Source organism: Cuculus canorus, chromosome 1 (genome assembly GCF_017976375.1).
Source record: "Cuculus canorus isolate bCucCan1 chromosome 1, bCucCan1.pri, whole genome shotgun sequence".
In the NCBI taxonomy this organism is placed as follows: Eukaryota; Metazoa; Chordata; class Aves; order Cuculiformes; family Cuculidae; genus Cuculus; species Cuculus canorus.
The window spans coordinates 118607904-118630689 of NC_071401.1; the positions used below are offsets into that span (position 1 = coordinate 118607904).

The 22786-nt window shown below is 48.6% G+C and overlaps 1 protein-coding gene and 10 non-coding genes across 12 annotated transcripts; 5 read left to right on the forward strand and 6 right to left on the reverse strand.

The window, feature by feature from the left end:
* Positions 1–2929: 2929 nt before the first annotated feature.
* On the forward strand, positions 2930–12274 carry CPOX (coproporphyrinogen oxidase). 2 transcript variants are annotated; one of them, XM_009556958.2, is made up of 7 exons: positions 2930–3326; positions 3868–4011; positions 4563–4673; positions 5799–5940; positions 7673–7891; positions 9708–9812; positions 11776–12274. In XM_009556958.2, the coding sequence occupies exons 1-7, from the start codon at positions 2936–2938 to the stop codon at positions 11861–11863; spliced, it is 1200 nt and encodes a 399-aa protein (XP_009555253.2). In that variant the 5' UTR covers positions 2930–2935; the 3' UTR covers positions 11864–12274. The 2 variants fall into 2 exon arrangements, 1 of the variants encoding a protein (XP_009555253.2); XR_008448225.1 differs by lacking the exon at positions 11776–12274 and having other exon boundaries at positions 5799–6005.
* A 483-nt stretch (positions 12275–12757) lies between these two features.
* On the reverse strand, positions 12758–12829 carry TRNAD-GUC (transfer RNA aspartic acid (anticodon GUC)). The gene has a single exon. It is a non-coding gene; the product is annotated as a tRNA-Asp (tRNA).
* A 758-nt stretch (positions 12830–13587) lies between these two features.
* Positions 13588–13661, reverse strand: TRNAI-AAU (transfer RNA isoleucine (anticodon AAU)). The gene has a single exon. It is a non-coding gene; the product is annotated as a tRNA-Ile (tRNA).
* Positions 13662–15102: 1441 nt separating this feature from the next.
* On the reverse strand, positions 15103–15174 carry TRNAD-GUC (transfer RNA aspartic acid (anticodon GUC)). The gene has a single exon. It is a non-coding gene; the product is annotated as a tRNA-Asp (tRNA).
* Positions 15175–16851: 1677 nt separating this feature from the next.
* TRNAD-GUC (transfer RNA aspartic acid (anticodon GUC)) lies at positions 16852–16923 on the forward strand. Its single transcript has one exon. It is a non-coding gene; the product is annotated as a tRNA-Asp (tRNA).
* A 130-nt stretch (positions 16924–17053) lies between these two features.
* Positions 17054–17125, forward strand: TRNAH-GUG (transfer RNA histidin (anticodon GUG)). Its single transcript has one exon. It is a non-coding gene; the product is annotated as a tRNA-His (tRNA).
* Positions 17126–17988: 863 nt separating this feature from the next.
* TRNAI-AAU (transfer RNA isoleucine (anticodon AAU)) lies at positions 17989–18062 on the reverse strand. Its single transcript has one exon. It is a non-coding gene; the product is annotated as a tRNA-Ile (tRNA).
* A 250-nt stretch (positions 18063–18312) lies between these two features.
* TRNAS-AGA (transfer RNA serine (anticodon AGA)) lies at positions 18313–18394 on the forward strand. Its single transcript has one exon. It is a non-coding gene; the product is annotated as a tRNA-Ser (tRNA).
* A 239-nt stretch (positions 18395–18633) lies between these two features.
* TRNAT-AGU (transfer RNA threonine (anticodon AGU)) lies at positions 18634–18707 on the forward strand. The gene has a single exon. It is a non-coding gene; the product is annotated as a tRNA-Thr (tRNA).
* A 2076-nt stretch (positions 18708–20783) lies between these two features.
* TRNAI-AAU (transfer RNA isoleucine (anticodon AAU)) lies at positions 20784–20857 on the reverse strand. The gene has a single exon. It is a non-coding gene; the product is annotated as a tRNA-Ile (tRNA).
* Positions 20858–21077: 220 nt separating this feature from the next.
* Positions 21078–21160, reverse strand: TRNAL-CAG (transfer RNA leucine (anticodon CAG)). Its single transcript has one exon. It is a non-coding gene; the product is annotated as a tRNA-Leu (tRNA).
* Positions 21161–22786: the final 1626 nt, after the last annotated feature.

Consider the following 22786-nt stretch of genomic DNA (forward strand, 5'->3'; position numbering starts at 1 on the left):
CCTTGCCCTGTCTCAAATGCAAGGTCAAGCAGAAAGCTGGCTCCAAAGCTCCAAATTAGCAAGAGATTTGGCTGTTGTGAAGTTTATAATAACATTAAAATTAGTCCTTGAAGAGTAACAGAATATGCCTAAAATTTCTAGGCGTGTATCCACATGCATTTAAGCAGGAAATCTATCCTGTCTCAGGTCTTGTCTTGCTGCACACTATTGATGGATATCGCTCTCTCGTGTTGTGCAGTACTGATAAAGGACACTTGCTTTGCAAAACTCCAAAACAAGTCTTAGAGAGTTTATTTGCCAGCATTTTCAATATCAGTTATACCTAAATATTTTATCTGGGTGGGGTTTTTTTCCATCCCAAAACCCATATAAGATATCTCAGGACTTCAGCTGACAGCCTGGAATTAAATGAACACATTTACACACTGCCTAAACCACATGTGGCCAGGACAAGCTACAGTCACACATCCACGTACATAAACACATATTTATACCCTGAGTGGAGCCCTGACCCCAGCTTGCCCCATCCCACCCCATCCCATCTACTCCGTCCTATCCCATTTGTCCTGTCCCATCCCATCTGTCCCACCATGTCCCATCCTGTCCTGTCTGCCCTGTCATGTCCTGCCCATCCCTCGATACCCAATCTGGTGTCATCCCATCCAGTCCTGTTCTGTCCTGTCATGTCCCACTCAACTTTGTCCCCTGCCATCCCATCTGTCCCACCCTGTCCTGTCCTGTCCTGTCCTGTCCCATCCTACCTGTCCCATATTTTCCCATCATCTCCTGTCTGCACTGTCCTATCACATCATATATGTCCCATCTCATCCCATCCCCCTCTCCTGTCCATCCCATCCTGTCCCATGATGTGCTGTGCCATTCCATTGTGCCTGTGCCATCCCATCCCATCCTCTCCCATTACATCACGTCTGTCCCATGCCATGCCATCCCATCCCATGCCATCCCATTCCCTTCTCCTGTCCATCTCATTCTTTCCCATCCCATTCTTTTATCCTGTCCCATGCCATGCTGTGACATTCCATGGCACCTGTGCCATCCTATCCCATCCTGTCCCATAACATCATATCTGTCCTGTCCCATGCTGTTCTGTCTGTCCTATGCCATCCCATCCCATCCCCCTCTCCTGTCCATCCCATCCTGTGCCATCCCTTCATCCTGTCTCAATGTTGTGCTGTGCCATTCAATTGTGCCTGTGCCATCCTATCCCATCCTGTCCCATCGCATTGTGTCTGTCCTGCCCCATGCAGTCCTGTCTGTCCTGTCTCATCCCATCCCATCCCATTCCATCCCTCTATCCCATGCTGTGCTGTGCCATTCCATTGTGCCTGTGCCATCCTATCCCATCCCACCCTATTGTATCATGTCTGTCCTGTCCCATGCTGTCCTGCCTGTCCCATCCCATCCCATGCCTTGCCATGGCATGCCATGCTATCCCATCCCATCCCATCCCATGCCTTGCCATGGCATGCCGTACTATCCCATCCCATCCCATCCCATCCCATCCCATCCCATCCCATCCTGTTCTGCTGTTCATCCCACCCCTTCCCATCCCATCCCATCCCATCCCATCCCATCCCATCCCATCCCATCCCATCCCATCCTGTTCTGCTGTTCATCCCACCCCTTCCCATCCCATCCCTCTATCCCATGCCATGCTGTGCCATTCCATTGTGCCTGTGCCATCCTATCCCATCCCACCCCACCTAATCCCTTGCCATCTCATCCCATCCCATTCCTTCCAATCCCATGTCTTCCCATGCCATGCCATCCCATTCCATTGCATGCCTTGCTATGCCATGCCATCCCATCCCAGCTCAGTGCTGGGTCCAGCCCTGTTCAATGTCTTTATCAATGACCTGGATGAGGGGATAGAATGCATCCTAGGGAAGTCTGGGGAGGACGGTAAGCTGGGTGGAAGTGTGGATCTGCTGGAGGGTAGGGAGGCTCTGCAAAGGGATCTGATCAGGCTGGACCGCTGGGCTGAGGCCAATGGCATGAGGTTTAACAAGGCCAAATGCTGGGTCCTGCACTTGGGGCACAACAATCCTATGCAGTGCTACAGACTGGGGGAAGAGTGGCTAGAAAGCTGCCTGGAAGAGAAGGACCTGGGGGTGTTGGTTGACAGCCGACTGAACATGAGCCAGCAGTGTGCCCAGGTGGCCAAGAAGGCCAATGGCATCTTGGCTTGTATCAGAAACGGTGTGACCAGCAGGTCCAGGGAGGTTATTCTCCCTCTGTACTCAGCACTGGTGAGACCGCACCTTGAGTACTGTGTTCAGTTCTGGGCCCCTCACCACAAGAAGGATGTTGAGGCTCTGGAGAGTGTCCAGAGTAGAGCAACGCAGCTGGTGAGGGGGCTGGAGAATAAGTCTTATGAGGAGCGGCTGAGGGAACTGGGGTTGTTTATCCTGGAGAAGAGGAGATGAGGAGAGACCTTATTGCTCTCTACAACTACCTAAAAGGAGGTTGTGGAGAGGAGGGTGCTGGTCTCTTCTCCCAAGTGACAGGGGACAGGACAAGGGGGAATGGCCTCAAGCTGCACCAGGGGAGGTTCAGGCTGGACATCAGAAAAAAATTTTTCACAGAAAGGGTCACCAGGCCCTGGCAGAGGCTGCCCAGGGAGGGGGTTGAGTTACCATCCCTGGAGGTGTTTAAAAGACGGATAGACGAGGTGCTCAGGGACATGGCTTAGTAGCAGATAGGAATGGTTGGACTCGATGATCCAAGAGGTCTTTTCCAACCTGGTGATTTTATGATTCTATGATCCCATCCCCCACCGCGTTCATCCTTTCCCACCCCACCACTCTACCCCACTCCGTGCCACGCCATTCATTGTGCCGTCGGCCCCCGCCCCGCCCCCTGTCAGCGCGGTGCCCCGCCGCTCCCCGCCCCGCCCCGTCTGAGCGGAGCCGCGATGGCCGTGTCGGCGCGGGTGCTCGGTCGGGGCGTCCCGGCGCTGCCGGCGCTGCTGCGGCGATCGCTGTGCTGCGCGGCCCCGGGGCGGACGGGCGGCGGGGCGCGGCGGGCTGCGCTGGCGGCGGCGGGGGCGGCGGGCGCGCTGGGGCTGGCGCTGTGGCGGCGGCGGGCGGCGATGGCCGCGTCCGAGGAGGACGAGGACGAGGAGGAGGAGCTGCGGTTCATGGCGCCGCCGGTGAGCGGGCTGCGGGAGCTGCGGCGGCGGCGGCGGGAGCTGCGGAGCCGCATGGAGCTGCTCATCATGGAGACGCAGGCGGAGGTGTGCCGGGCCCTGGCCGCGCTCGACCCCGGCGCCGCCTTCGCCGTCGACAGCTGGGAGAGGAAGGAAGGTACGGGCGGGCTGCAGAGGGCATCCCCGACTTCTGGCGTCACTGAGCTCGAACGTTCCCCGGCTCGAGCATCCCCAGCCTCCAGGATCCCAGCCTCGAGCATTCTGAGCCTCGGCCATCCCTCAGCTTGAGCATCCTCGAGCTCAGTTGTCCCCAGCCTCGGGCATCCCCAGCGCCCAGCATCCCGGACTCAGGAATCCACATCCTCGGGTATCCTGCCCTCTGGCATCACTGAGCTCAAGGATGCTCATCCTTGGGCATCCCCATCCTCGGGCATCTCAGCCTCTAGCATCCCAGCCTCGGGCATCCCCAGCATCCTGCATCCCAGCCTCTGGCATCACTGCGCTTGAGCATCCCTGTCCTCCAGCATCCCCCACCTCTGGCATCCATGGCTTCTAGCATCCCCAGCCTTCATCATCCCAGCCTCCAGCATCCCAGCCTTCAGCATCCCCAAGCTCAAGTGTCCCTGGCCTTGAGCATCCCAGGCTTGGGCATCCCGGGGGTGGCAGACCTGGTGCAGGGTGACCCTGGTGTTTGGCAGGTGGCGGCGGCATCAGCTGCGTGCTGCAGGACGGCGACGTCTTCGAGAAGGCGGGTGTGAATGTATCCGTCGTGTCTGGGCTGCTGTCCGAGGAGGCTGCACGGCAGATGCGAAGCAGGGGGAAGTCACTGAAGGCCAAAGATGGTAAGGAGTCTGGCAGGGAGATGGGGCTGAGGACTGAGATACCTTCACCTCAGTGTTGCTGTGCAGGTACTCTGAAAACAGAGCTTGGCCTTTGAGGAGAACGTCGGGAGGGCTGGACTGATCTACACTCCGGAGAAGATTTCATTTGTAGCATGATGGTTTCTAACCAGTAGGCCTAGCAGGTAGACTATCGTATCCTTAAAAAGCTAGGTATTGGAGTCTTGCTGCTTTAAGCAATGTGCTGTAGGCACCGATTGTCTCTTAATAACAGCACTATAGCTCAACATTGAAATAGCACAGGAGTAAGTACCAAAGAGGTGGACAGTAAACCAGGAAGACCTGAAGGCTAAAGAGGATTCAACCCACAGTTGTGTAGCAGAGGGTAACTCTGAGGACTAGGGGTGGTGGAAAGCCTTAGCAGTGACTTATGTTTTACGTCATCTTCATCTAATGGATGCTCTAATATATCGTTGCATTTTGGGACAAATACCACAAAAAGTATTTAGTTACGTGCACTTAAGTTTTTTTTTTCTGTGCATCTTTTTATCTAGGAAAACTACCTTTTTGCGCCATGGGTGTGAGCTCTGTTATCCATCCAAAGAACCCTCATGTTCCAACCATGCACTTCAACTACAGATACTTTGAAATTGAGGAAGCAGATGGTAAGAACTATAATCCAGTGAAGTATGGATGAAATGTATGATTCTGCATGAAGGAGGCGTGAACGCATGGCTAGGGTAAGAGATTAAGAACCAGTTCAGGTTTGTGCCCAGCTGTGCTAGAAGGCTGTTCTGTAGCACTGGATTTGTGTAGCACTGGATCTCTTAACTTCTGAGTCTTCATTTGTCCATTTCTAAACTCAGTGTGATGCATGCATCTGGTACATTAAAGGTGTTTGCAGTTTACTTGTTGCCACGTGCACCAGGGTTTTCAGACTTAAATTAAAGTGGAGGAGGTTACAGATGTGTGAAACGTGTTCAAAGAAGCAAGTCTGGAATTTAGTAAAAGAAAGGGCTGATAAGCATTCCTGGTCCGGATATGACTTTGTTGCAGAAGCTAGGAGGACATACTGTCAGAAGCATCACTCCCTTAGCTGTATTGTGTCTTTTTTCCCTGGGTTTCTGCAACTTGCCACTGCCAGAAGCAGGACCCTAGGCTAGGTGGTCTAATGCCGAGAGCCTGTCTGTTCCTTGTGACAGTGTACGTACTGTCAGGAGTTCACAGTTTTCTTTCAATTATTTTGCCAGACCATTATGGATTATTTCTACTCAATTGTTTTTCTGGATTTAATAATGAAGTTTCCTTTCTTTGACACGTACCTAAATGTTTCTGAATTCTTGAATAGGAGTTGCCACCCCATCTTGTGAAATTGATATCCTGTAGTCAGGGTCAGCGGTCCAAAATACTGACCAAATGGTTTTCACTGCTTTGAAATTTTTTTAATGTTTTTTGAAGTCACTGGTCATTGCCCTACCTTGAACTCAAATTTGTCATGATTGACGTTCCAGGGAGGTGGTCGAGTCACCTTCCCTGGAGGTGTTTAAGGAACGGGTTGATGAAGTGCTTAGGGTCATGGTTTAAGGGAGTGTTGGGAATGTTTGGACTCGATGATCCAGTGGGTCCTTTCCTGCCTGGTGATTCTATGATTCTATGATTTAGAAACACCACTGAATAATGATTTTGTTTTGTATCGTGAAAGTAGTTTTTAGTTCTTGGTGAACCACTAGCAGTATATTTGTGTTTGGAGGCTTAAAAGGAAAATATTGTTGGTTGCCTCTTTCCTACAGGAACAAAACAGTGGTGGTTTGGTGGTGGGACTGACCTCACTCCAACTTACCTGAATGAAGAGGATGCTGTTCATTTTCACAAGACTCTGAAAGAAGCCTGTGACAAGCATGATCTGAAGCTGTATCCCAAGTACAAGAAATGGTGTGTGGGGAGAGATGTGCTTGGGTTCTTTTTGTGGGAGCAGATGGTGGCACTTGATATCCCCAGTTAAGTCGATTCTAGGAACAGTAAGTTGTGCTTTGCCTTTTGATAAATAGCTGGAGACCCTAATGAAAACTAGCAGATGCATGCTGGGACAAAATGTGGTTCAAAGCAATCTCTTACGTACAGAGGCCTGAGTTTTTCAAATGAGAGGCCTGATAACTAGGATCATAAATGTGTAGCTGGCATAAAAACCAAGCTGATTGTACAAGATTTTGTAAGCCACAGACCTCATGAGGCAACTCAGTAATTGCTTTAGCCTCTGATATTAAACTAGGACAAGATTTTTTCCCCCATGGACCTACACTAATACTCCTTACAGTAAACTCATGGTAAATGTGTTTAACTTTAGTGTGAGCTTTCAGGCCTGCACTGCAGTGCTGAAAATCCCATTTCTGCTTTCAGTTTGATCTTCCCTACCTTTTTATTTTTTTTTTTTCCTTTTTTGCCAGGTAGGTAAAGGAATTTGTCCTTGATGTAGACACTTAATAATTTTTATAGAGCTGTACCTCTTTTCTAGTGACACATCCATTGAGAGTTCAACAACACATTGTCTAAAGATGCAAACTTTGAATGCTCTTCTTGAGCTGGGAGATGCAGGTGATGGCATCCTTCACTGTTCATTGGGGACTTGCTGTTCTGTGTCTGATAATCGTATCTGCTACAAGCTATGGTATCCAGGAAGGAGGGGTTACCCTTTTGTAAGTTACCACGTCTTGTCTGAGGACAAGAGATATGGGTGATGTAGCTCGGGTGTGAACCACTTAGAGAAGCATGTCTTACACAGCCTTAAGACTACAGTCTTGTTTTCTGAGGAATTTTTGCATGGTATTTCAGAGTGTCTGCCTCCATGGTCAGGTTGTTTGCAGCGTAAGTAGGCTAGCAATGCCAGCTGTAGGGGGTTGGAGAGCAGGATGAGTGTTCTTAGTCTGAGGGCAGCTCAGGAGAAAACAAAGTGTGTCCCATGGACAAGGGCAGGTTTCTCCATCCAAGCATGAGTGTTTGCTGCAAGCGTCAGCTGTGTAAGGGTATGCAGTTCTCACTGTTGGAGCGGTGTGAGTCTCTTCTGAAGTTTACTAATTAGTATTGCTCCTTTTTACCTCCGTTCTCAAGTATAAAAGCTCTTGTTATGTTTAGCATGCTGTCTTTCTGATCTAGTTTTAGACTTTAGTCAGGCTTTTCCTCTTTTGCATTTCTGACTCAGCCTTTTCTCCTAACTCTTCTTGCTGCTTTGTATGTATATAAAAAGAAAGCTTATCATCCCATTGAATAAATAATAGCTTAGGTTATCTGTTACTTCTCCTTGTCTCTCCTGCTATGGCCATGCCACTTATATTGCTCCAGAACAGCTACTATGGATGGTTGCATACATGGAAAACTAGTCCTAAAAGAAGGCAGTTTCCTTGCTGTTGATGATTTCTACTTGGTACTTCCCTTCCATTTCTCCCTCATGTGAAGACTTGCAGGGCATGGCTGCCCAAGCAAGCATCTGTAAGCAAGATAGGGTGTAGATATAATTAATTAGCTAATTTGTAGTAACTGCACACCTACGTATTCCCAATAAATACAAGAGAGATTAATTGCCTCCCTGTTGTAGAATAACCTGCACTTGCTCCTTTGTAAACTTTCAATACTGTGGATCCTATTAGTAACTGTCTGCTACCTCTTCTAGGTGTGATGACTACTTCTATATCAAGCACCGTGGTGAGCGAAGAGGGATTGGAGGCATATTCTTTGATGACCTGGACTCTCCGTCCAAGGAGGAAGTATTCCAGTTTGTGAAGAGTTGTGCCAAAGCTGTTGTGCCTTGTTACATTCCCATTGTGAAAAAGCATTGCCATGACTCCTTCACACCGGAGGAAAAGCTGTGGCAGCAGCTTCGGAGAGGACGGTGAGTACTGAAGGACCAGAAGAATATATGGGAGGTGGATTACGCTGGTGAGAGAAGAGTGACCTGGTTCTTTATGGTTGCAGGATTTACGTCCTGATGTGTATTTTATGTCCTGTTGTGGGCTAAGTTTGTGTAAGGGCTCTTAAGCTTGCCAAAGAATTTCAACATTTTTTGTGTGCAAAGCTGATTTTGAAATCAAACGCTAGATTGCCAGAGGGGGTGCAAAGAAGATGCTAGCACACCCCCATCCATTTCCCCCACTCTCCCATGTTGCAGCACAAGCAAGCCACACGAAATGCCAGTTTCTCTCCAAACCAAAAGTAGCTGCTGCTTTGTGACGGGCAAAGTGGTGTGAGAGCCCTTGGTGTCCTGAATCTTTCCTTCTCCTGCAGACCAATGATACTGGTAATAGAACTGCCCTGTGATATAAGGGCATAAGGGCAAGGGAGTCACGCTTCCAGTTAAGTAACAAGGCTAAACCCCAAAAAGTCATGGAATAACTGTGCCAAGAGTAGTTTCAGCTTCTTACATACATATTTGTTCTATCTGATTTTGGCTTTGAAAGAACACAGTGAAGTCTTTTTTAATGGAACAGAAGATAGAGAAAGGTTTTGTTTTCCTAGCATGGTCCAAAGTCATTGTAACTTATGAGCATGTGTTAAAGCTGCAAAAGCTTAAGTACATTAGTAGATACAGTTGTTCTTTTTGTGTGGCCTGTGGTTGTGTAAGGATATAGAGAAATGAGAATACATGTGCTTTGTGCAGAACTGGGGAGTCTTTCGTTTCTGCTTTTTCCACAGAGAATTCTGTGAGAGTGGCATAGAGAGTGTGTAAGCATTCAAGCTCAGATCACTAGCCTGTAGCAGTTACTCTAATAAGCATATATTCTTAATTTGTTGAGACTGTTTCCAGGAGTGTTGGGCTGTCCTGATCCAGTCTGTGGATGGGATTTGCTAACTTGCTAAGGTTATAAGGGTGAATAGCTTCTTTAAGCTGCAGCCAGGACCAGCTCCTGCGGTCTGCTTGTTTCCCTGGATCGGTTTGCAGGTTATTGGGCTCAGCCAGGCTCTCCATTTCTGCAAATAGATAAGAGCTCCTCCCTTCCTGTGCCTCTCTTAAGTTCTAGTACCTCTGTACTGGTTATTGAGATAAACCTTGCTGAATCATCACTGCTCTGTTCCTATGCTGGGGGCAGAAAGCAGTCTAATCTTGCACTTACAATTCACAGCCAGCACTCTGAAACTCTCTGAATCCAGTTGCTTTCCAGATCTCCCCAAGAAATAAAGTCTTGTCCCGACCTTGCTGCTTATGTGTCTTTCAGTATGGAGGCCTGCATGGTCAAGTTTTTCCTGTAGTCACTTCCAATTCCTTTAAGGCTTCTTTTAATATGTGACACCACCACACAAAAGGGTACTTAGCATAACGAAGATAAACTTGGTGTTGAGTTTGCCAGCAGGTTGAGCCCTGGGATAAGCATGTATAGCTTAGGGCAAGCTATTATAGTGTGCAGAATGCTCTCCTTGAATAGTTTGTCTGCTCTTTGTCTCTTAGCTCATTGCTTTCTGTTCTTTGTGGAGCGGCAAGGTCCTGACACAGCAGAAATAGAAGCTGATTTTGTATGGTGTCTGCTGGTCCTGACACACCTGACACAGCAGAAATAGAAGCTGATTTTGTATGGTGTCTGCTGGTTGAAGAAGGCACAAGCAATTTCTGATAATGAGCTTGCTCACTGCAGGGGGTTTGGACTAGGTGACCTGTAAGGTCCCTTCCAACCCAAGCCATTCTGTGATTCTATGTATCTCCTCACTCCCCACAGGTACGTAGAATTCAACTTGGTTTATGACAGAGGTACAAAGTTTGGCCTCCTAACACCAGGATCAAGAATTGAAAGCATTCTTATGTCTCTACCACTGACTGCAAGGTAAGGGCATAATTACACGGACTTGCAGGTAGGCACTGTTCTTATTAAAATGCTTCATAGGATTAAATCAAAGGTCTGTCCTAGTGTCCTATCTCTTAAAGTTGGCTAATTCATCCCTGATACAAGAGCTGGCCAAATACATGGAGGTGCTTCTCTGGGCTGCTACAATTCCCTAGTTGCTGGTAATATGTGACCTAGATATTTTCTGGAAATAAAAAAAAAACCTGGCATTTTTTGTGCGTAGCACCTATAGATAGATTTCCCCTCCTCACTCCATGGGGTTTTGTTGAGTAGCCATTTGAACCCTTGTGAGTTTCTGGCAGTCCTGACAAGCCTGTGGCAAGGAGCTCCACAGTTTAACTGTGTGTTGTATGAAAAGAAGCACCTCTTTGTTTTCTACTTGCAACTGATGACCCCATTTGACTTTTAAGTGACTAACCAGATTCTCATTCTGTACATGTTCTTCATAACAGTTCTTATTTTACAGGTTTCTGGTGTTTTATAGATTGACAGATCTCCCTCTTTCTTTAGGCTTTGTACAGTAGATGTTCTATACCTTCGATCCCATTTGCCATTTCTCTCTAGGCTTAAGTTTTCTATTCCCTTCCTGAACTGGGAATAAGGAATAGACAACATAAGCTACCTCTGTGTATCCAAGGTACAGGTGTGCTGCTGACTCATACTGTGGCATAATGACATTTTTAGTTCGTTGTTCCTTTCAGAAGCCTCGTGTGCTGTTTGATGGGTTTGACTGCTGCTGAGCATTGAGCTGGCTTTTTCATAGGATTATTATAAAGCCAAGACATTTTCTGGGCCCTAAAAGTTAACTCAGTCTCTCAATGTGTATGTAACTTTTTTCTGTGTGCATCACCTTAGATCAGTCAACAATCAACTTTACCTGACATTTTATTGCTCAGTTGCTTTGCTCAATATTACATCTTTACAACTGCCTTTTTAGGTTATAACCTATCTTGCTTTGTCTTGCAGTATCAGCAAACTGTCATTTACTGTTCATGCCCCTTTTTAGTTTGCTTTCAGATATGCTGAGTAGCACAGGCCCTATCATAAATTTCATGACTCCATTAGTGACCTCCTTCTGCTATGATTACTGATCTTTGCCTGCTCCCTTTAACCACGAAGGCAGTCCTGGTCTCACCACATAACTTCATCCCACTGCCAACACCAGACGTGTCCCTCACCTGATAGTGTAGCACAGTACTACATTTTAATTTCATTGCTGGGATGATCTGGTTTTGCTTGCTTTCTTCAACATAAATTGCTCGCTTTATAGCATGCATGGGTCCTTTATGGGGAAATAAAACTGGAAAAAGGTTTTACCCAACCCGTTGTGATCGCTGACACTTTTCTTCCTCTGTCACACCTCTTAATTACCTTTTCAATAAAAAATGGTTTCTCATCGACTTGGTTTTTAAAACCAACTTTGAACAAAGACTGGTAGTGCTTCCAGTCCAGCTTCTGGAAAAACTTGCCCTGGGCATCTGAAAATATTGCATCATGATCAAATGATCGAATTCAAAGCTGAAAATTTCCCTTAGGTCGCATGTCCTCATTCTCTTTTTTTCTGGGTTCTCTTCCTTGTGATACTAATGTGTCACAAGAGTGAGATACTAATACGTTACAAGAGACTGCTGAAAGATCTTTGCAAATAAACCTTCATGGATTGTGGGATAGGGGGCATTGCTGTTTCTTTTCCCTTTGTTCTTCCAGCCTTTCCAGAAGTTGAGGAAAAGATCAAGCTAACATTTCTCCTGTCTCTTCCAGTGTTATTTGTTTTTACTGAATTTAATTATTTGTAGCCATACCTGTCACTTGATCTGAGAGTTATCAACTGTGTATTTAGCTCTGCATCCTCAGAAAAGGCAACTCAAGTCCTAATACAGCCTGGTGTGGGAGAGGTGGCAGCCCTCTGGGCAGTCTGAGTGAGTTTCCCCTCTCCCTGCAGGTGGGAGTACATGCACACCCCTCCAGCGAGCTCGAAAGAAGCAGAAATCCTGGAGGTTCTGCGCAATCCCAAAGACTGGGTGTACTGACACGGACTGTGAACAAGATGATTGCTTACACTGAGCCATTGTGAAAGAACAGAAACGTCTGTACAACAGCTCACTGAAACTGCTGTTGCATGGCAATTTGGTATAGCTATTTATACTTTTCTCTGGTGCCTTAATAATGCTGTAGACTTGTTATAACTTGCAGTTATGTGAACTCATTCTTTGAGATTGATCAGTTGATGTTATCATCTCCTGTTGATCTTGCCTTGTGGAGGTCTGGTAATACCCTTACAAGACTACTGTGCATGCCTAAGAACTTCCTCAACTGATTAGTTTGACTGCAAAATGGTAAACTACTGTGTTTTCCCAGTGGAGTGAAAGCATTATTTATGCCTATATAGCACTGTTTAGTCTTAGAAAATGTTGGGATGTTTTAGAAATTATTTTTTTTTTTAATAAAGGGAATATTTGGTATGATTTTAAACCTTAAACTCTGCTTTTCAGAAGTTGTGAAAAAAGATTATAGATAACCACATGTGTTTTCATGCTATTCGCAGTGACGTTAGGGGAGGGAAGCTTTTTAAAGTGTGCTGCAGTAGCATGGTTTGACTCGTCAGTAACTAGGAGATTCTGGGTTGGGGTCCACTATTGCCTGAGGATAGCTGAAGGCTGGCTGGCTATTTTGAGGAGAAACTTATCAGTCCTGCAACACACTTGCTGTTGATCAAGAAACCATTGATGCCCTGCCTAGCATGGGAGGTTGAGGAGAGATCTGGAAGCTGCTGAGTGTTCCCCTGACGTCCTCCAAGTAGCAGTCCACGCTGCTCCCAGCCCCGGGCTGATTGCTCCTGCTTTGCTCGCCTAGAAAGCTTGTGGGGAAAAAGCAAAGTGAGGAGGGTACTGTTCCCATCCCAGTTGGAAAAAGTGTATACTCGTCTCCCCGTCGGGGAATCGAACCCCGGTCTCCCGCGTGACAGGCGGGGATACTCACCACTATACTAACGAGGAGTAAGGTGGTTTTTGTTTTGATTCCCACTGTGATGTGATAGTGATACCAAAAAGCCAGTGAATAAATTCTAAGATACTGCAGTTTTACAAAGCAAGCGCCCTTTAATCAGGCCTAAGCAGCCAGGCAACAGCTGGGGACACCGTTCATTTCCCACTTACCTGCACATCAACACAGTTGATGAGAAAGCTTAGGCATATTCCATTACTTCCCAAGGACTGATTTTTATCTTATTATGAACTTCATAGAGTCAAAGCCCTTGCTCGTTTGGGGCTTTGGAGCCAGCTTTGCCTGACCTTGCCTTTTGGACAGGGCAAGGCTGCTAACAGAGGAGATTGCAGCACACACAGCTGTGCAGCAACAGATCACACTGAACGCAAGGTGTTATCAGCTCCAAAGAATGAACAGTGTCTGGAAAAAACACTGATAGAAACCATACTGTCAGAGGGACATAGTGTCTAACTCTTAAAGAACACAATTACTTAGATGAAACTTAGGTTTACTTTAGCTTAAATCAAAATATTCCACTTTTTGTAAGTGGTACCTGCTTTTATCACTATGACATCACCTGTAGTGGGGGTTTCAGTCTGCGCAGGGAGGTGCCTTTCCCTGCCAGCTCACAATCGCTGCCTTCCCATCGCACAACTCACGCATGCTCCGGGAGATTGCCCTGTTGATTTCCGTGTTGCACTTCCTCTTCGGAATCGGAAGAACAGAGAATTCACGAAAAGTGAAACAGCTTATCCTGGAGAAAATATCATGGCCCGTACGGGGATCGAACCCGCGACCTTGGCGTTATTAGCACCACGCTCTAACCAACTGAGCTAACCGGCCACTGACGAAGGGATGGTTGCTAGGTGAGCCTCTCATAATCCTAAGGGTTTTACAGACCGCCGATGGGTGGTGTCTTGTAGTGCCTTCTACAAGAAGCTACTGTTACAAAAGATGGAATATTTTCATAGAAACATAGAGTCATAGAACGGTTTGAGTTGGAAGGGACCTCAAAGATCATCCACTTCTAGTCCCTCTGCTATAGGCAGGCTGCTTAAAGCCCTGTCCAACCTGGCCTTGAACACCTCCAGGGATGGGGCAGCCACACCTTCCCTGGGTGACCTGTGCCAGTGCCTCACCATTCTCATAGTGAAGAAATTCTTCCTTATGTCTAATCTAAATTTGCCCCTCTCCAGTTCATACCCATCGCTCCTAGCCCTGTTGCTACAAGCCTTTGCAAACAATCCATCCCCTGTAGCTCCTTCAGGTACTGGAAGGCTGCTATGATGTCTCCTCTGAGCTTTCTCTTCTCCAGGCTGAACAACCCCAACTCTCTCAGCCTGTCCTCACAGCAGAGGTGCTTCAGCCCTCTGATCATCCTTGTAGCCCTCCTCTGGACCAGTTCCAACAGCTCTGTATCCTTCTTATGTTGAGGAGTCCAGAACTGGACACAGTATTCCAGATGAGGTCTCACGAGAGGGGCAGAATCACTTCCCTCGCTCTGCTGGCAACGCTTCTTTTGATGCAGCCCAGGATACGGTTGGCCTTCTGGGCTGGGAGTGCACATTGCCGGATCATGTCAAGCTTCTCATCAACCAGCATCCCCAAGTCCTTCTCCACAGGGCTGCTCTGAATCACATCATCCTGTACTGAAACCACGAATTGCCCCTACCCAGGTGCAGGACCTTGCCCTTGGCCTTGCTGAACTTCATGAGGTTCTCACACAGCCACTTCTCCATTTTAATATAAGCTAAAGTAGAAGTAAGTTCACCTAAAGAACTGTATTTTTTGACAGCTAGAGACAATGTCTCTCTGATAGAATGGTTTCTTTCAAACAGTGTTTCTCCAGGCACTGTTCACTAAGAAGCTGATAACACCTTGTGTTCGGTGTGATCTGTGCTGAGCAGCTGTGTCTGCTGCAATCTCCTCTGTTTGCAGCCTTGCCCTGTCTGAAAGGCAAGGTCAGGCTGAGCTGGCTCCAAAGCAAGAACTTTGACTTCTGCGAAGTTCATAATAAGATAAAAATCAGTCCTTGGGAAGTAATGAAATATGCTTAAGATTTCTGGGAGAATTTATCCACGTGCATGTCAGTGTAAAATCTGTTCCGTCCCAGTTCTTGTCTCGCTGCATACGACCGATGGAGATCGCTCCTTCGTGTTGCCAAGGACTGATAGAGGGCGCTGGCTTATGTAAAACTCCACCACTCACGCTCCGGAACGGGTGCCGATCGCCTCTTTTCCGGGAGAAGGGAGAATTGCTTCTCGAGGATAAAAGGCTATGCTTTCTCCCCGTCGGGGAATCGAACCCCGGTCTCCCGCGTGACAGGCGGGGATACTCACCACTATACTAACGAGGAGTTAGCTTCTGGGCTTTTGCCCCCCCGCCGAGCCTCAGTTACTGCGGCGCGAGTCCGTCGCTGAGCTGTGACGCTGTACCGGAAACGCCGCCAAATAATCTCTCCAGGATTCCGTTTGCAGTTTTACAAAGCAGGTACTCCGAACTGAGCCTGAGCAACATGACAGCGTCATCTCCAGCAATCCTAGCCAGCCAGGCAAGTCCTGGGGACGCCATTCATTTTCCCACTTCCACACATAAATTCGACCAGAAACCTTAGGCGTATTCCATTATTTTCCAAGGACTAATTTTAATGTTGTTAGGAACTTCACAACAGTCAAATCTCTTGCTCATTTGGAGCTCTGGAGCCAGCTCTGTCTGATCTTGCCTTTAAGACAGGGAAACACTGCCAACAGAGGGGATTGCAGCAGACACAGCTGTCCACAGATCACACAGAACACACAGCATTAATGGCTCAAAAAAAATGAACAATGCTTGGAAAAACACTGTTTGAAAAAAAAAATATGCCATCAGAGGGACATTCTGCCTAAATGTCAAAAAAGCAAACCTGACGTGCTCCATGTTTCAATAGGCAATGTTTTCCTTTCATTGCCCGTCAGCAGCTCTGGCAGGTCAGTTAACAACATGAGATTCCACGACCACAGGTTTTCATCCATCAAAGAGACTCCAGTCCTCAGGATAACTGAAAGGTTCTGGGAAATAGTACAGAAGCAAAACAGCTACTCCAGATGCCAGACAGAGAGTACCTGTCATAAGAAGAATATAGATTTTAAACTCCAGTGTGCCTCATGCTGTCTCACAAACACACTTTTGAAGGGTTTTGTTGGAATTTTGAGATCAAGAAATATCATTACAAAACACACTATTCACAGAAGAGGATGGCGACTCTACCACCTCCCTGGGCAGCCTCTGCCGGTGCCTGAGAACCCTTGCAGTGAAGAAATTCTTCCTGCTATCTAATCTGAACCTCTCCTGGTGCAGCTTGAGGCCATTCCCTATCATCTATCACTTGTTACTTGGGAGAAGAGACCAACAGTCATCTTGCTACACCCTCCGTTCAGGTAGTTGTAGAGAACAGTAAGGTCTCCTCTCACCCTCCTTTTCTCCAGACTGAACAACCCCAGTTCCCTCAGCTACTCCTCGTAAGACTCGTTCTCCAGCCCCTTCACCAGCTTCGTTGCTCTTCTCTACACACCCTCCAGCACCTCAATGTCTTTCTTGTAGTGAGGGACCCAAAACTGAACACAGGATTTGAGGTGTGACCTCAACCCTGAGTCCAGGGGCTCAATCACTTCCCTGGACCTGCTGGCCACGCTGTTTCTGATCCAAGCCGAGGGCCACCTGGGCCACTGCTGGCTCTTGTTCAACTGCTGTTGACTGACACCCCCAGGTTCTTCTCCTCCAGGCAGCTTTCCAGGCACTCTTCCCCAAGCCCATAGCACTGCATGGGGTTGTTGTGCCCCATATACAGGACTCGGGCACTTAGTCCTGTTGAACCTCATGCCGTTGGCCTCAGCCTGTCCAGATCCCTCTGCAGGGCCTCGCTGCCCTCAAGCATTGTGACGCTCCCGCCTGCCTCGGCGCAGGCACCCACCTTACTGTGTCAGCTCAGCGTCGTTTCAAAACCGGGATCCCCCAATACACCTGGTTCCCTCGAGCAAACCTGTAGAGAGCTATTTCCTCGTTAGTATAGTGGTGAGTATCCCCGCCTGTCACGCGGGAGACCGGGGTTCGATTCCCCGACGGGGAGAATAAGCGTGGCTTTTTGTTGCCCCATCACCATCTTCATTCACTTCCCCCCGCCCCGCGTTGTCAGGGGTGGAGGGGCGCGGTTGGAGGACCGGTAACGCGTCCGCGGTGGTGGCGCCGGGCGTTAAGGAGCCGTGATCGTATAGTGGTCAGTACTCTGCGTTGTGGCCGCAGCAACCTCGGTTCGAATCCGAGTCACGGCAGATACTTTTAAACTGTCTTTCCGTTGTTTTTCCCCGCCCCCTCGCTGCCTGCAAGCGCTTCAGCTCGTATGAGGAGAAGCTGCTCCTCCCAGTGCCCTGCCCTGCTGCGTCGAGAATTCTGACAGCGAGTGCCGAAACAGGGAGGGGAAAAAAGAATTCGAATGCGTTAAAAGTTATCTGGCTCTGATAACGTGAGGGTTTTTTTCAAACACTTGTTTTTTTCCAGACACTGTTCATTCTTTGGAGCTGATAACGCCGTGTGCTCCGTGTGATCTGTGCTGAGCAGCTGTGTCTGCTGCAATCCCCTCTGGTTGCAGCCTTGCCCTGTCTCAAAGGCAAGGTCAGCCTGAGCTGGATCCGAATCACCAAGAGATTTGACTCTTGTGAAGTTCCTAATAACATTAAAATTAGTCCTTGGAAAGTAATAGAACATGCCTAAGATTTCTGGGAGAATGTATCCACGCGTGTAAGCGGGAAATCTGTTCTGTCCCAGCTCTTGTCTCGCTGCACACGATTGATAGAGATGACTCTACTGTGTTGCCCAGGACTGATAAAGGACGCTTGCTTTGCAACACTCCAAAACGAGTCTTAGAGAGTTTATTTGCTGGCATTTTTGGTCTCACAACCCTGAGTGAAACAGCAGCAGCTTTCTACCCTCCTTTGCTCTGTGGGTGAACGGCAATAAAGTGTGGGTGACTGCAGGAGGGCACTCTATGTCCTGCAAGTTGTGCTCCCATCGCTGTTTCAGCAACGTGGCAGCAGAAAGCTCATAGTGACTTCGTCTAAACATCAAAAGAGCAAGAAGTGAGGGGGAATCAGCACAGGTATCCTCCGCGAAAATGGGAAAGGTGTAAAAGCAGAATTGGCCCGTACGGGGATCGAACCCGCGACCTTGGCGTTATTAGCACCACGCTCTAACCAACTGAGCTAACCGGCCGACGCACACTATAGTTCACGACATCAATCAGCAGCCTATCAGCTGCCTCCCTATGGTATAAATGGTTAGGCTATGGATTCTCTGTTTATGGTATGACTGAGGAGTCTATACGCTGGCTCTGCAGCATCCGCAGCGACCCCCGTCTTCCTCCGCGCTCCTCAGGGGACGGGACAGGAAAAGAACGGGAACACGCGAGGGGGAACAGTAGAAAAACATGAGAGCTCCTTAAGGGAAGTCATTTTTAGGGTTGGTAGTCGTGGCCGAGTGGTTAAGGCGATGGACTAGAAATCCATTGGGGTCTCCCCGCGCAGGTTCGAATCCTGCCGACTACGAAGGGTTCCTTTTTCCGATCCCCGTGCCCAAAAGCAGCTCGTGGTTTTGGGCTTTATTTTTTATTCTTTCTTTTCTCCCACACCGTAAACATTTTCACCGGGAATAAATCTGGGACGCGAGGGGATGGCGAAGCGGCCGCGCATCCGGGAGCGGGGCCTGAGCCGGGAGGGGCGGTGAGTGCCGAGCAGCGCCCCCGCCCCTTTGGGCAGCGCAAGGCGGGGCTTGTGGCCGCCCGCCCGGCGCCGTGGCTTAGTTGGTTAAAGCGCCTGTCTAGTAAACAGGAGATCCTGGGTTCGAATCCCAGCGGTGCCTCATTCCGTTTTAGGGGAGCCCGGCTGAAATAACACGGGCCGCAGCAGCCGCGTGTCCCTGAGAGTGCTCCGTCCCGCTGCCCGCAGCCGCCCAGCAGGGCGCTGGGTCTCGGGATGGGGGGTGGATGAGCAGGGTGAGGAGCTGCTGCTTCTTCTCTTGTTCCTCCTGCAGAAGCGGAGGGAGCCCCGTGTATCCAGCTCTGCCCCCCAGGGAGGGCTTCCTGAGTGGTGTCACACCAGGAGGACGTAGTCCAGAGGAACCTGGACAAGCTAGAGAAGTGGCCATGTGAGAACCTCATGAGGTTCAACAAGGCCAAGGGCAAGGTCCTGCACCTGGGTTGGGCAGGTCCATGGTTTCAGTGGGTGATGGGGGATGATGTGATTGAGAGCAGCCCTGCAGAGAAGGACTTGGGGTGCTGGTTGATGAGAAGCTCGACATGAGCCGGTAATGTGCACTCGCAGCCCTGAAGGCCAATCGTATCCTGGGCTGCATCAAAAGAACCGTGGCCAGCAGGGTGAGGGAGGGGATTCTGCCCCTCTATTCCTCTCTTGTGAGACCTCACCTGGAGTATTGTGTCCAGTCCTGGAATCCTCAACACAAGAACGGTATGGAACTGTTGGAACGGGTCCAGAGGAGGGCTACAAAGATGATGGGAGGACTGCAGCGCCTTCCATACGAGGACAGGCTGAGAGAATTGGGCCTATTCAGCCTGGAGAAGGCTCTGAGGAGATATTACAGCGACCTTCCAAGACCTGAAAGGGCTACAGGAAAGCTGGGGAGGGACATTTTACAAGAGCATAGAGAGATAGGGTGAGGGGCAACAGTTTTAAATTAGAAGGAGGCAGATTTTGACTAGACATTAGGATGAATTTCTTCACGCTGAGTTTGGTGAGGCACTGGCACAGGTTGCCCAGGGAAACCGTGGATGCCCCTGAGGTGTTCAAGGCCAGGTTGGATGGGGCTTTGAGCAGCCTGGTCAGGTGGTAGTTGTCCCTGCCCACGGCAGGAGGGCTGGACTGGATGGTCTTTAAGGTCCCTTCCAACACAAACCATCTTATGAGTCTATGTTTCTATGATTCCTAGCACAGATGGGAATCTTGGCCCATTTACTTTCAGACAGAAAAACAAACTGCTCCCTCCACCAGGGCACCACTCATGAAGGGTAAGCTCTGGGCAGCACCTTCCTTTGCTCCCTGAATGCCATCACTTTCTCACACTGGGGACCACTTCCCATATGAAACACCACTGCCTTATAAAAACAACACACAACACAACTGATACAAGAAGTAGTTAAGATTACAAAAAGTGGAATATCTTTGATTTAAGCTAAAGTAGAGTTAAATTAAATTTAAGTAATTATATTTTTTTGGAAGTTAGGTAGAATGTCCCTCTGATAACATAACTGTCTTTTTTCAGACAGTGTTTTTCCAGACACTCTTCATTCTTCGGAGCTGATAACGCAGTGTGTTCGGTGTGATCTGTGCTGAGCGGCTGTGTCTGCTGCAATCCCCTCTGTTTTGCAGCCTTGCCCTGTCTCAAAGGCAAGGTCAGGCTGAGCTGGCTCCAAAGATCCGAATCACCAAGAGATTTGACTGTTGTGAAGTTTCATAACATAAAAATTAGACCTTGGAAAGTATTAGAATATGCCTAAGATTTCTGGGAAAATCATCCATATCCTTGTAAGCGGGAAATTTGTTCTGTCCCAGCTCTTGTGTCACCTCACACAATCGATGAAGATCGCTCCCTCATGTTGTCCAGGACTGATAAAGGGTGCTTGCTTTGCAAAACTCCAAAATGAGACTTAAGAAGGTTTGTTTGCCAACATTTTCGGTATCACAACCCTGGGTGAAGCAGCAGCAGCTTTTTGCCCTCCTTTGCACCGTGGGTGAACAGCAACAAATTGTGGGTGACTCCAGGCACGACACTCTACGTTCCGTAAGTTGTGCTCCCATCGCTGCTTCGAGACGTTGCAGTAGGAAGCTCACAGGGACTTTGTCTGAGCACCAAGAAGACGGAAGGAGAGGGGGAACAGCAGAGGCATCCTCCGCGAAAATGGGAAAGGTGTAAAAGTAAGAGTGGCCCGTACGGGGATCGAACCCGCGACCTTGGCGTTATTAGCACCACGCTCTAACCAACTGAGCTAACCGGCCCCCGTGCAAAGCCCCTTTCCGGCCCCACACATGGCGGGACTTGCCCATAGGTTGCGGCTGTCCGTGCAGGGTGGGCCCATTGCTGCTTGCACACAAGCACGTGGCCACCGTGTGTGTCCCGGGCGCAACTCCGCCCACCCGCGTTCGGCAGAGTCCCGCGGGGACCTCGCCTCAAAAGGGCTCACGGGGAGAGGACAGAAAAAAAAGGGAAAAGCCAAATTGTCAGGAGTGGGATTCGAACCCACGCCTCCAGGGGAGACTGCGACCTGAACGCAGCGCCTTAGACCGCTCGGCCATCCTGACTCCTGATTGTAATTTTGCGTCGGCGCCATTCGGCTCTGCCGCCCCGGGAGCTTTGTGTCCACAAAGTTCGGTGTTTGCGTTGAGTATGCACTGAGTGTCCCTGGGTTGCCTGAGGGAGAGGGACTATCTCACGTAGGAAGAGGGAGCTGACAGCAGAGGAAGTTCCTGCTTTAGGAAATGACGGTGCCGGTCGACAGCAGCTGAACAAGAGCCACTCAGGTGGCCAAGAAGGCCAAAGGCATCCTGGCTTGGATAAGAAATAGCATGGCCAGCAGGACCAGGGAAGTGATTCTCCCCCTGTGCTCAGGGATGAGGTCACACCTCGAATCCTGCGTTTAGTTTTGGGCCCCTCACTACAAGAAAAGCATTGAGGCTCTGGAGCGTGTCCAGAGAAGGGAACAAAGCTGGTGAAGGGGCTGGAGCACAAGTCTTACGAGGAGCAGCTGAGGGAACTGGGGTTGTTTAGCCTTGAGGAGAGGAGGCTGAGGGGAGACCTTATTGCTCTCTACAAATACTTGATAGGAGGGTGTAGCAAGGTGGGGGTTTGTCTCTTCTCCCAAGTAACAAGTGATAGATGAGAGGGAATGGCCTCAAATTGTGCCAGGAAAGGTTAAGACTGGACATTAGGAAAAACTTCGCTGCAAGGGCTGCAGAGGCTGCCCAGGGAGGTGGTTGAGTCTCCATCCCTAGAGGTGTTTAAAAGATGGGTAGAAGTGCTTTAGGGATGTGATTGAGTAGCGGACAGGTACGGTTGGATTTGATGATCTCAAAGGTCTTTTCCAACTTAGTGATTCTGTGAGCGTAAGGGTTAGGGAATGGCAATGCGATGGTAGCACACCTTCCCACCTCTCCCTTACAGCTTACAGCATTTGCTCTGCCTCAAGGCCCCCCCTAGAAACTCAAACCTTAAACACCACTTAGGACCATAAGATGTTATTCTGTCACACCAGCAGTGACCATAGGTGAATACTACTCTCAGCCCCTTCCAAGAGGCTGCAGAATACTAGAGTCTTACAAGAGACACTTAGCACCACAGCCTCGCTAACCTCCATCCCTCAATTCTGAGCAGCAGACAGCGGCGTTTGTTCTGATTTACTTACTTCTACAGGTTCATTCGAAGATTTCAGCACAGGCAGGGGCAAAGGGAGACTGCCTTTTCACGAAGGAGTGAGGAAAAAAGAAACCCTGATCTTCTTTCTATTAAGCATTGTAGTGAAGCTTTTTTTCTGTAAAGAAACAAGGCCCTAATATTTGTGTGTCGCAGTGAGATGCAAATATTTGGTTACCTATGGGCTAATATTATTTAGTGGTACTTTGAGATTTATTTTTGCTCAGTTATGAAGATACTAGCACAAGCAACACTCAAAACACTTCCCCTGCCCTCTAACAGAATTCCTTTAAAAATTTGACCTTGAATACCCAAATCACACCTTAAAGAGCTCCAAAGAAAGGAAAAGAAGTTGAAACCAGAGTGCACATGAAACTTTAGAGAAGAAACCATAACCCAAGTTCTGCTCATGTAAACATCCAAGCCAAAATAAAGCAGTTTTGGAAAGTTTGTCTATGTTTTCCTGTTTTGTGGAAGAGAACAGATGTTCTGGTGTTTTCCAGAAAAATCAGTGCAAC

Excerpts from the sequence above, each read along its gene's own strand:
- CPOX (XM_009556958.2), top strand. The coding sequence starts at position 2,936 with ATGGCCGTGTCGGCGCGGGTGCTCGGTCGGGGCGTCCCGGCGCTGCCG. Across the intron at positions 3,327-3,867 it reads CAGCTGGGAGAGGAAGGAAG|GTGGCGGCGGCATCAGCTGC; the intron begins GTACGGGCGGGC and ends GGTGTTTGGCAG. Across the intron at positions 5,941-7,672 it reads TATCCCAAGTACAAGAAATG|GTGTGATGACTACTTCTATA; the intron begins GTGTGTGGGGAG and ends TACCTCTTCTAG.